At 40.7% G+C, this 11634-nt stretch overlaps 1 protein-coding gene across 2 annotated transcripts in view; it reads right to left on the reverse strand.

The window, feature by feature from the left end:
• clmna (calmin a) overlaps window positions 1–11456 on the reverse strand; it is a 29853-nt gene extending 18397 nt beyond the window's left edge. For both annotated transcript variants that reach the window (XM_017302540.1, XM_008400120.2), the window contains exon 1: window positions 11137–11456. In XM_017302540.1, the coding sequence (XP_017158029.1) occupies window positions 11137–11221 (85 nt within the window). In that variant the 5' untranslated portion in view covers window positions 11222–11456. The remainder of the gene's footprint in view (window positions 1–11136) is intronic.
• Window positions 11457–11634: the final 178 nt, after the last annotated feature.

An 11634-nucleotide genomic window follows, 5' to 3' on the forward strand; every position in this document is an offset into this window, starting at 1 on the left:
CCGAGCCTCCGCTGAGCATGTTTTGATTAAAACAGGACACAGTCAGATCAAATGTAATGTTCCTGCTCAGAAACACGTGATGTCTCTGCTTCATCTCACAGATAAGGCTTAGTGTGAACCTGAGAGCTGCTGCTGCTCATTTGTTTGCCATGCAAACATCAGAGTGCACATTTCTTTACAGCGCAGCTTTTACAGCTCAGAAAAGCAGGAGGCGACAAACTGGGAGCAGAAAAAGATCCAGAGGTTCAGACTTCTGCACATCCTGACCTCTGGGTTAGTCAGAGTTAATACAACAAACATGTCAGGCCCTGCAGAGGCTCCACTCCATGTTTGTTTGTGTTATCAGATCCGATAATGGAAGCTATTTATTAGCCCTCGGGCAGTAACAGGTGCAGCTCTACAGCGGCAGCTCAGAGCCGTCAGTCACATCAACGACCTGACCCTGATCAGTTCAAATGAGTGAATCCTTACTTTAATCTGATGAAACACGAGTTCATGTAATTAAACAGCAGAAGTCCAGCCAGCTGTTCCCTAACAGACTGTTTAATGAGTCTGACTGTGAGCTAACGACACGAGTCGGAGTCTTCCCAACGTCGTTAACCTTCAAAGTGCCCTACACTGCAAAAACACTAAATCTAAACAATGTGTGTTTGGTCTAGTTTATACTGCAAATATCTTAGTGCAGTTGAATTAAGACAAAACTACCTTACAAGTAAGGAGATGTTGGAGCAAGAAACTTCTCAGCAAGATAAGGAGCTTTGTTAAGTAAAAAGTTAATTGAAGAAGAAGTGCTAGTTCCACTGGCAGATTATTTCACTTTAAACATGTCATTTTTTACACGTTTGAAATAATCTCCCAGTTGAAATAGTACCTTTTCATCAACATTAAGAAATGACTTACTTTAAATAAGCTCCTATATCTTGCTGGAAAGTTACTTGTAAGTTAGTTTTGTCTCATTTCAAGTGTACAAAGATATCTTCACTAAACACAAGAACAAAAATGCTTTGGGATATTTTGTGTTTTTGCAGAGTAAACATCTGATTCAGGTCTAAACACAACCATGCCCACTGATTCCAGTTTATGCAGCGTTGAGGTGTGATTTCTCCCTAAATACAGTCTCTGTGAGCCACGTTTCACCCTGACGTCTCTGATTACAGGGCTCTTCCTCCTCGTTCCTGCCTACACGAGGACAATCTGACTCCCAGCCGCAGAGTTTCTCCTCCCGGGTGCCAATTAGAGCCGAGCAGCCGACTTCTTCCTGACGTCCTCCCACACGGAGACAAACCGAGCCTGAACACTGACTCAGAGATGAAAGATGACGAGCGACGCCGCTGAGAAACGATCAGAGTGGAGGTGTGAATGTGGCTGCAGGAGTCGCAGGAAGAGCTGCGGCGATGGTAAAATATTCATGAGGGATGGGGTGATGGTGGGGATGAGGGGGGGGTGTTCCTGAACACTGCAGTGCTGCGTCGCCTCAGTTATGTAAGATCACAGTTCACAGGGAGGCTGAGAGTCTTCATCACTCCATCTGCTCACATGTTCCACCGAGTTTCATCAACGACCATTAGAGAACAAGTTTCACTGAAATAATCATGTTATAAACATGATGAAGTCTAAATCAGAGGTGTTTAAGTTGCTACTTCCCTCCCATCACTCCCACATCTCATACTGGTTTCTAACTCCACAGCCTGTCCCTTCATTCATTATCACACTGAATCTGATGCTCCTGAGTCAGACTCTCTGTATCTGCAGAATATATGAATGCAAAGCTGATATTTCTAATCAGATCTACTCAATGTCTCTTGATTCCCTGTTTATTATATAGTTTGCCGAAGCCCTGATTTGTAAATATCTCCAAATTAAATTTTTTTATTGATGCTTTGCTGGTAATCAATCAATTCAATTTGTTTGCCTGGTTTCAGAGAACTTTACACAATCTCCTCTAAGCGGAGAACTTGCACTGCAAAAACACAAAATCTTTGGGTACATTTGTTTAATTTTTAGTGCAGATATCACTTAAAATAAGACAAAAATAGCTTACAAGTAACTTTTCAGTAAAATATGAGAGATCATTTTAAGTCAGTAATTGCTAAATACTGAATATTCAGAGACATGAATCTGTTCAAGAGCCACTTCAGAATCCCGAATATCCCAAAATTAATTTTTACTCCCAAAAAAGAAATATCTGGGTAGCTAAAAAAAAAGCAGAACATGAACAGCAAAACCAGACAGAAACTTGAATGTAACGGTGCTTAAGAAATATGGAAAACTTGGAAAGAAGTACAGATGAGCAGGCGGATAGATAGACAGAAAGATAAACTGATGTTAAACTGATCAGAGTCGGACGGAGCCGGTTTCACTCCAGCAGCCGGTCAGTCATTAACAGAATCGATCAGCCGCTTCCATCGCTGTGCACTCCCATCCACATAAACACGTTTCAGTGCGGAAACACTGATGTGACACACTTTTAACTCTTTAACCTCAGCCGATCAAATGGGTTCAGATCAGTTTGTGTCAATCAGAACGTCTACAGAGAAACATCTGGAGCTGCATCTTCCTCTCTAGTTTAAAACCCGACTCCTGTTCTCTGCTCAGAGTTCAGTGAGCTGATAACACAAACTGTGCTGGAGGTCTTTGACATGTCGTTCCCTCTCAGAGTCTCTGCAGTGGCTTTTAGTGGAGGTCAGGTTGTGGCTCCATCCTGTCAGCTGACAGCAGCTTCTCTCTGTAGCTACACGCTCCAAGTTAATCCTGATTGCGTTTTAATGGATCCTTATCAGCACCATAAACCGGCTCAGGAGTCCTGCAGCAGAACCATAAACACCTGAAGCATCAGCTGGAAGCAGAGCCGAATGTCGGACGGATAACTGAAGCTTCCAGAGTCGTAATTAGAGGCAACATTTGGGAGAAATGTTTATGTTTCAGCTTTATCTCACAGAAATGCTCCAATTGAAAACCGCAACTAATTCATCAAACGCTGAGATCAAAAACCTAGACAACTTTAAGGTTTATTTCATGTATGAAAAACTCTTATTTTGCAGAAATAATCTGAAAATAAAATCTAAAGATCAGACTGAACCTTCAGGAAAACCCTGGACTGTCCTCTGTCTGCTGATGTTCTGTTCCTTTCACTTTATCTGACAGGAAACAAGTTAATGAACCTGAAGTGTCTCCAGCACAGAAACAAAGCCGAGCTGCTTCAGCCCAATTTCAGTCACCGTAAGGTAACCGTTTGATCCGTCACATCGGATCAGGTCAGATCAGAGTGAGAGCTCCGCGGCTAAAATCATCCTGCAGATTATCAGCAGCAGAAGCAGCAGAAGCTTTTCACAGCGATTAAATGGGGAAACTCCGAGATACAAAGGGATCGGCTCCAGACTGACGCTCGCAGGTGAACTTCCTCTGCAGACACAAAGTGAGTCGTTCAGGCTGAGATGAAGCAGAGCAGGTAGTGAAGGTTTATATAAGCTGCAGGTCAGACTCAGAGCATTTCCTCAAAAACACAGCAAGAGAAGAAATCACTTCAGTTAGCCGAAAAAAGTCTAAAAGTTCCGTTTCAGAGTCAGGGGTATGTGGGAGCAATGATCAATCTTTTGGTAACGAATACAATTTTCTGGTTTCCTTCAAGTCATTTTGACTCACTAGGATATTTTTCCTAGGTATGAAGAGAAGAAAATGCTGAAATTTCCTTGACAAGTTTGTACTTTAAAGAAAGGAATTACAAGATTACAGAATCAAAAGGAAATTGGCCAGAAGTTGTTTTGTTGCCACATCTGTAGTTAGTATCACGGCTGGGCGACAGTCGATTTATTGATATTTACTACATGTATAAAGTTACAGCATTTCAACTATTTATTCCCTTTGCAACCATTGTCCATCTGCATCCAATTTGCTCTAAGTTTAGCTTCTCTTTGGTTCCTGAACGCATCATTCCCCCCCTGCAGAATATTTCAGAGTGAGGCGACTTTTTACCAAGTGAGTCGATGAAGCATGGTGACATGATAGAAATGTAAAACCAGCACCGCAAGAGTTGCTGAGTTTTGATGATTAGTTTGTAAAGGAAAACAGCTCTGGAAGAAGGAGTTCTGATAAATGAACAAGCATTAAGTAAACCTAGACAGGAGATTTCTGTTCATTTTAACAATGGTTCCGTTTGGCAGCTACTCTGACAAAAGGATGACAAACTTTACCAATACTGTCACCATCCAAGGTTTGTGTCCTGATTTTCACAGTTTTTAGCCAATCTGTTGCATTTTCCAGTCACGTTGTACAGTATTTAATTACTATAAGTATTAATTTTAAAAATGGCAGATTTTTATAACATCTTGTGGCCTCATCTTTGCTCTGCTGCCTCTTTGGGTCAGGGTTCTTTTGGAACAGGCTTTAAATCGGCTCATAATGCTTTAAGCACTGATCATTTCAGAGTTCCTTTGTACATTATACTGTTTTTATTTTAAACCTAAAGACTAAATGTAAAAAATAAAATAAACCTAAAAAGTGCAATCTTGTTCCTGAGCTTTTAGACCAATAAATCCTCAACCAAACTGTGTCAGCTGTTTTTATGTAGTTGTTTTGTGTGTTAATGTTGCGGCTTTGCCTCGGTTTAGCCTCTGTGGGGTCTGATTATTGGTCAGAGGGGTTTGCATTTGCATTATGACTTGCTTTTGCAGATATATTTGTCAGTCTAATTAACAATAGCGGGTCTGCATGATGGGGCAAGTTGGCTGCATTTACAACTGTTTCATATGGATGCATTGCAGCTTTGTTTTGAAACTGAAGTTGTTAAAAAAAATCTAATTTGCTGTTGGATTCTCTGGTAAAACTATTTCAAATGTTGTTGCTTTGGTCCTGCTGTTGGAAGAAAAATTCACAGTTCATAACTGCATTGAAGCTTTCCGAATTATTAGAGATAAAGCACACATTTTAAACACTGTGATATAAATCATGTTTCATAATAACATATTATATCAAGATATTAATTTGAACTGCATGTTCCAATGCAAAGCAGCTACATCATAAAAACGATAAAAAACAGTTTACCTCAAACACAGCTGGAACCCAGTTAAACATTGAATCTGATGAATAAATGTGAACCTGAAGCTTTCTCTTTTTTATCCCACAGCACCTGAACTCAGCAGCTACACACCGGCGCAAACGCAGCAGAGTCGACACAGAAGGTTTTCATTTGTTTCTGGCTTTTAACTGAACTGAAAAAGAAAAAAAAAACTTTTTCAAAGTCTAAACGGAAATTAAATTTCAGCTGAGAACAAAAAGTGATTACAAAAAAGACACAATGCCATAAAAGCTTCACCTGAACTGCACAAAAACAGAGACATGAAGACTCATCGCTTCCTCGTAGCGTTGGCAGGTTTTTCTGTCAGAGACACACAGCGATGGACAGACAGCAGAAGAGGAGTAAGGCTTAATAAAAGAACAATTAAGATGTCTTGTCAAGATGTTGTTGTCATGGAAACAAATAAAAGTATGAAACATTGACCAGAGGTGCTCAGCAACGCTCTGCCACGTATTTTCAAAGACTAAGGCCTCACAGAGCTTCAAGAGTGTGTGTGTGTGTGGGTGTGTATGTGCGTGTGTGTGTGTGTGTGTGTGTGTATGCGTGTGTGTGTGTGTGTGTGTATGCACTCAGGCCTTATTGAAACCACCTGCTTCTCATAAAAAGCCGCATTCCAGTCCAGCCGTGAGCTCAGCGTCCTGACATCAGACACAAAGAGACCAGTGACCTTTCTGAGAGGTGCCGAGGTATTTTTAGGGTAGGAAATCAGGAAATGAAGTCACCGTCACGACTTTAGCACACTTTATTCCTCTGAAGGTCCACCAGGCCGCAGCAGTTTGGGTCAGAATCCAGCCTGACGACCACAGAACCAGTTTAACCTGAAGAGGCTCTTCACTCGAGCCGTTTGAAAACTGAATCAAGTTGTTTCAGATGAAGTTCTGAACTCTCTGTCTGATCAAAGATCAATACTTCCAACAGTCTTAACCCGATTTGAGCAGAACTGAACAATGCAGAACCACCAACAGTAGTCTGAAACAGGTGAGGTCATCACAGTTGTGTTGTCATCATTTTTTCTGCACATGCTCAGACAGTTTGACTGAACTCTGCAGGAATCCTGACATGTTTCTGCTTGGACACGTATGACGGGCAGAGGATTCACACAGACAGCAGAAACAAAAACAAAACTCAGTGTTCCTGCCTCTGAACCTGATGAACATGATCTTCCTTTTCAGAGGAACAGGCCACCAACCGAGGCTCCACATGGAGGATCGGGTTCTGGACAGAACGATATAAAGCTGAGAAGAAACAAACTCAAAGAGCTGCAGGAGAATTTCAAATCAGAGGGAATATGTCTGCTTTATTACACCGTTAACTGTCCAGCCTATTCATCACCGTGTTGCACTTATCCAAAGGTCGGTGCAGTCTTAAACGACTGTTATTCATCCAAACTCAAATAAATAGCGATAAGACTCGTAAAAGCATGTTGTTAAAGTCAAAATGTGAATGAAGTGTTGGTTCTAATTCAGATCTGACAACAGAGAGGAAGAGGAGCAGGTGATGAAGTAGTGAGTGTGAGTGGGAGAGGTTCTGCTTCAAGGTTATTTTTACCACCATCAGTGAAATTCTTCTAAACAGGAAAAAAAATTCAGCTAAAAAGAGCCTTTTATGAACCATAAACCCTTTAAAGAGTCAATGTCAAATCATAAAACGTATCTAAAAAAGCAGCATAACAACTCCTCTAAGGATACACTATAATAATGTCTAAACTTCTATAAAAATGTAACAGAATCCAACCTACGAATATAGTGTAACAGTGTAACAACTCCTGATGATAATATAACTCTACTGGGAGACAATGTAGCAAATCCTTTAAGAAGAAACTAAAAATGTAACAATTCCTCTAAAAATTTAAGAACTCCTCTACAGTAGGAATGAAATTATGTAACAGCTTCTCCAAATGAAGCTGTTACAATGTAACATTCCCTTCTAGAAGGTAACAACAAATTACTGTCTATAAAGAACTAATTAAACTAATTAAACAATGTGAGAATTCCTCTATCCTGAAAATCTAGCTTTTTAAAGAAATAATGTATCAAAGTAAAAAAAAAAGACCAAAGAAAACATTTTAGCATCCTGTTTTCTAAAGCACTGCACTAACTTCTCAAAAGACAATAAAATATGCAATGGTGGCAACTTCTCTAAGGAGACAATGCAACAATCTGACAGAATAACCACTTCTCAAGAATTAATCTGACAGATTCCTTAAGAAACAGTGTAATATATCTTTTTTGAAAACAATGCATCAACTCAGCTAAATATAGAATGCAGAAAAATGCTTAAAGGAACAAAATGTAATGATATCCATGCTATACTGACCCTAAACTTTAGACACAATACAGACAATAAGTCAGATGACTTGAAAATAAACACGCAACTGAACCGTGGATCAGATTTACTGTACTGATAAAAGTATCAAAAACAGGTCAAAAGATACAGATCTGTATCAGAAAGAGAAAAAAAAAATCAAACCAGTCCGAGTTCATGAAGTTCGACAGAAACATGAGGAGTCGACTCACACTCCACTGTGCATCTATTGCATCATGTTTTTGTTTTTTTCTAATTATGTTTTGCTTTTTTATTTTGAGCATCGTTTCCTCCAACCTAAGTAATTAATATGAGGCAGTCATTAAAGCGATTTCACACACCATCGGTTAGCTCGCAGAGAAATGAGGCAGCAAGTATCAGGTATAAGATTCACAGTTTAACTGCCTGCTTAAAAAACAACACTTTTTATCCCTGTGATTAGTTGCAGACTTAAAACTTGTAGTTATTTTTTTTCCTAGATAATAATCTGGTGAAGCCGTGAGCATCAAATTATTCGTCAATGGCGCTAAATATCTTTATGAAAAAATGTTATACTGCATGAATGTTTTTCCTGATAGATCTTATCTGAACATTACGCAGCTTGAGCTTCGGTTTGGATGCTGAACGCTCCTCCGGTTCCTGCAGCTTCGGAGGTGGGAGGCAGATCTGTGTGGGATGTGTGATGCGTTCAGCTCTGATCTTTTCCTCGACTCGTTGTGTTATGCAACAATCCCCCGGTCAGTCAGTGTTCTCACTGCTTCCACTCATCAGATGCTTCAGCCCACAGAGCTGCAGAGACACACTGCGAGGAGCCGTCAAAAACCCGAGTTCTCAGGAACAGAGCCGGGATGTTTGGATCAAACGGGCCTGGAATCTGGTGCTTTTCCATTGAAAAACACTGATTACAAACAGACTTGACATCCCAAGCTCAATCTGAAACAAACTGCAGCATCTATTTGCTTCAGCATTTGAAGAAACCAACTGATCCATCAAACCAGATCCAGATTTTCACCTGATAAGTAACCTGTCAAATCCTCAATTTACAGTTTGAATCTACAAAAATTATTTACAGTCATAACCGTAATCTGTACTAACCGAACAAAGATGTCGTTTCATCACTTCATTGTGTTACTTAACACATCACTGTGCAGAGAAAGCACAAGTGATGAGATCAATATACAGATTCCTGCACCATCAACCAGTCAATAACCCAATGCTGCAGACAAAATAAAGCTTTGTTGCAAGTTTTGAACAGAGAATCAAATCCACATTTATAGCATTGTTAAATGTGCCCTCTGCTGCTTTATTTATGAAGTAAAACCCACAACATACTGAGGCATCAAATTTAATGTCTGGAAGTAATTTGGATTTTAATAAGAAATGGAAAAGTCTTTGTTCTTAGGCACTGAGAAGTGATCTTTATTCAGCGGGTGCTGAATCAACCAGGAGATGAACAACAGACTGAACACAGACTGGACTACTGAAGAGTTGCGGCAAAGTAAACACAGGAACTGCTGGCTGATTAACGGATGACGCAGAGCGAGTTTGGCTCAAAAGTACAGCTTTGGTCATGTAATACAGATGTTGGATTTGCAGCTAAATCTGATTAAATATGTTGTTTAGGTTACACCTGACAAAACCTCTTCACACCTTGACTGCTTTTTTCCCCCCTTTTTCATGTTACAAACACAAACCTCACATTTTATTCAAATTATACATGAAATGTTTTCTAAATATTTTACAAGAAAATCAAAAAGTGGCATTAATATGACCTCACAATAAAATCCAGTGAAACCAGTAACTTTCTAAAGTCATAATTGGTAAATAAACCAATTAGGCCCACTCTTGTTATCATATCTCGATATAACTACTTAGTATTAAATTCATGTTTTATGGTTGTAACATTAACAAAATGTTAAATGTGGTTGTTGCTGTGTGATCAAGCTGTTACAACCACAACTCTTTACTCTGATTTTTTATTTTTTTTTAATTCTCCTGTTTCAAACTTTTCTCTCTGGTGATTCAACATGTCAGAACAGCCGAAATAAAAGTGCAGACAAGATCTACAAGTTATAAAAATTGGGCATTCTTCAACCGATTTTGTTTCAAATTCAATAATTTTATTATAGAAAAATTTTTAAGTTGAGTTTCAGCCTGAATTTCCTACTTTTTTTAAGTTCTGACGACTAACATAGGAAGATTTATGAATGTAAAACACTTAATTAGAAAATTGGCCAAATTCCAAATTATGCAAAATGATATAATATCAATTGGCTGAGACTAGACTGCACCAAACAACTTAGATAAAAAAAAAGTTTTAATAGAAGAAATAAGCCGTGTTAACCTGGAGAGAGAGAAAAGCACCAAACATGTTCAGGAGAATTATGAAACACCTCGGTCCAGATTTTCTGCATAGTTTGAACTTTACAGGTTGAAGTCTGAGGCAGTTCTGGGGTCGGGGTGAAACTCCAGCCTTCAACACGCAGCATGGCTCAGGTAACGTCCACAAACAAGACGTCGGATCAAAGAAAGCTCTTTGTTATGCTGTTTGACTCCAGATTGATCCCACGGTTATCTCTCAGATGATCCAACTTTCTATGATTCAGGACTGTGTGAAAGCTCAGTTTGTATGTTTCCATAGCAACAGTTGCTCAGTGTAACACTCATCAAAGCAAAGCGTGTTGTGTTTTCTCTGAAGCAAACTTCATCCCTGCCAACGTTGGAGTGTTATTTTTTAATAAAGAAATCAGATTCCTGAGTTTTTCCCCCTCCTAACTCAGCCTCTGATCAAAAAGGATGGAGTCTCTGCAGGTTAAACACGTCTAAAATTATCAGGATTTATTTAAGTTGCCACAGAGCAGAGATAAAATGAGATTTCAATTAAAGTTTCAAATCAGTTTGTGTTTGTTGGGCCACCGTGAAAAAACAAGGCGGTTCAGTCATTCAGTGAGACAAACCTGTCAGCTGCACCTGACAGCTGTTAACCTAAACCCAGAAAATCAGCTCACCAAACAAATATTTTATACTGAAAGGACCACAGCTTTATTTTGAAAGAACCTGACATTGTTTATGAAGTTAATGAGGCCTAGATTAAATATTTACTCTTGTCTAAATAAGAATGTATGCTTCATACTGAAGCAAAATACTATAATGAATACATTTTATAAAAGCATTCAATTACATCAAACTACTGTTAAAATAAATATTAATAATGATGTTTAATTTAATAGATACGAGCTTCTGTTGATTCTTTAGCAGTTGAATTATTCTGTTTTATTATAAATATTTTATTATTTTTGTTCTCTGAGATTTTATTTTGATTCCTAAAACTAAACCTGATGTAAATATAGTCCCTCCACCCATGCGCGGCGGAGGGATACCTTCAGTCCACGCTGGTGGTCGCATATCGATCTATAGCTTATAAATTAGTAAGCAGGTCACGTGCAGCGGATTATTGTTGTGGGACCCTGGTGGTTTATGTTGGCCCTGGTCCCGGCCTGGTTCTCTGATCTGGACCCGCAGGGGGAGGGAGCTCAGTCTGGAAGAATGACCAGAACTCCTCCATCACTGGGCCGAACCTCCAAACTTTGTCACGCACGGTGCACGGGGAGCTGCGCGCTCCTCGGGAGGAGGAGGAGGAGGAGGAGGAGGCGGCTCCTGGAGCTCCGCCGCTCCTCTTGTTTGGTCCCCCTGCTCCATCCTGAACTAAACTTCCCCATGCACGCTTTCCACTGTCCCGGTACCGACCCAGATCCTACCTTGCAGGTTCTGCACTCGGATGTCGCTGATCTGTCCGATAAACTCCTCCCGCTCGAACCAGTCCTCCCAGCGGTGTCCAGCCATCCGGACAGCGCTTTGGGGATCCGGGAGGGACACGGAGCTCCGCGGCCGCAGGAGGCTGCAGTCTGGTATCCGGCCGGCCCTCAGAGACACAGCGGATCGCTCACATCAGTACACCCGCATCCCTGCTCCACACTGCGGCTTCTTCCGTCTCTGCACCGCGCTCAGAGCCACCGAGCTCCGGGAGGAGGAGGAGGAAGGAGCCGCTGCACCTGGTTGGTGTTCCCGAGGTGGGATGGAGCTGATCCAGGCCCCGCCCCCCAGATCCACCTCCGCCTTCCTGCACCCACACACACACGGAGCATGAGCCACACGTACACATGCATTGGACCATAAGATGCTCACACACACACACACACACACACACACACACACACACACACACACACACACACACACACACACACACACACACA

Source organism: Poecilia reticulata, linkage group LG22 (assembly GCF_000633615.1).
Source record: "Poecilia reticulata strain Guanapo linkage group LG22, Guppy_female_1.0+MT, whole genome shotgun sequence".
Lineage (NCBI taxonomy): Eukaryota > Metazoa > Chordata > Actinopteri > Cyprinodontiformes > Poeciliidae > Poecilia > Poecilia reticulata.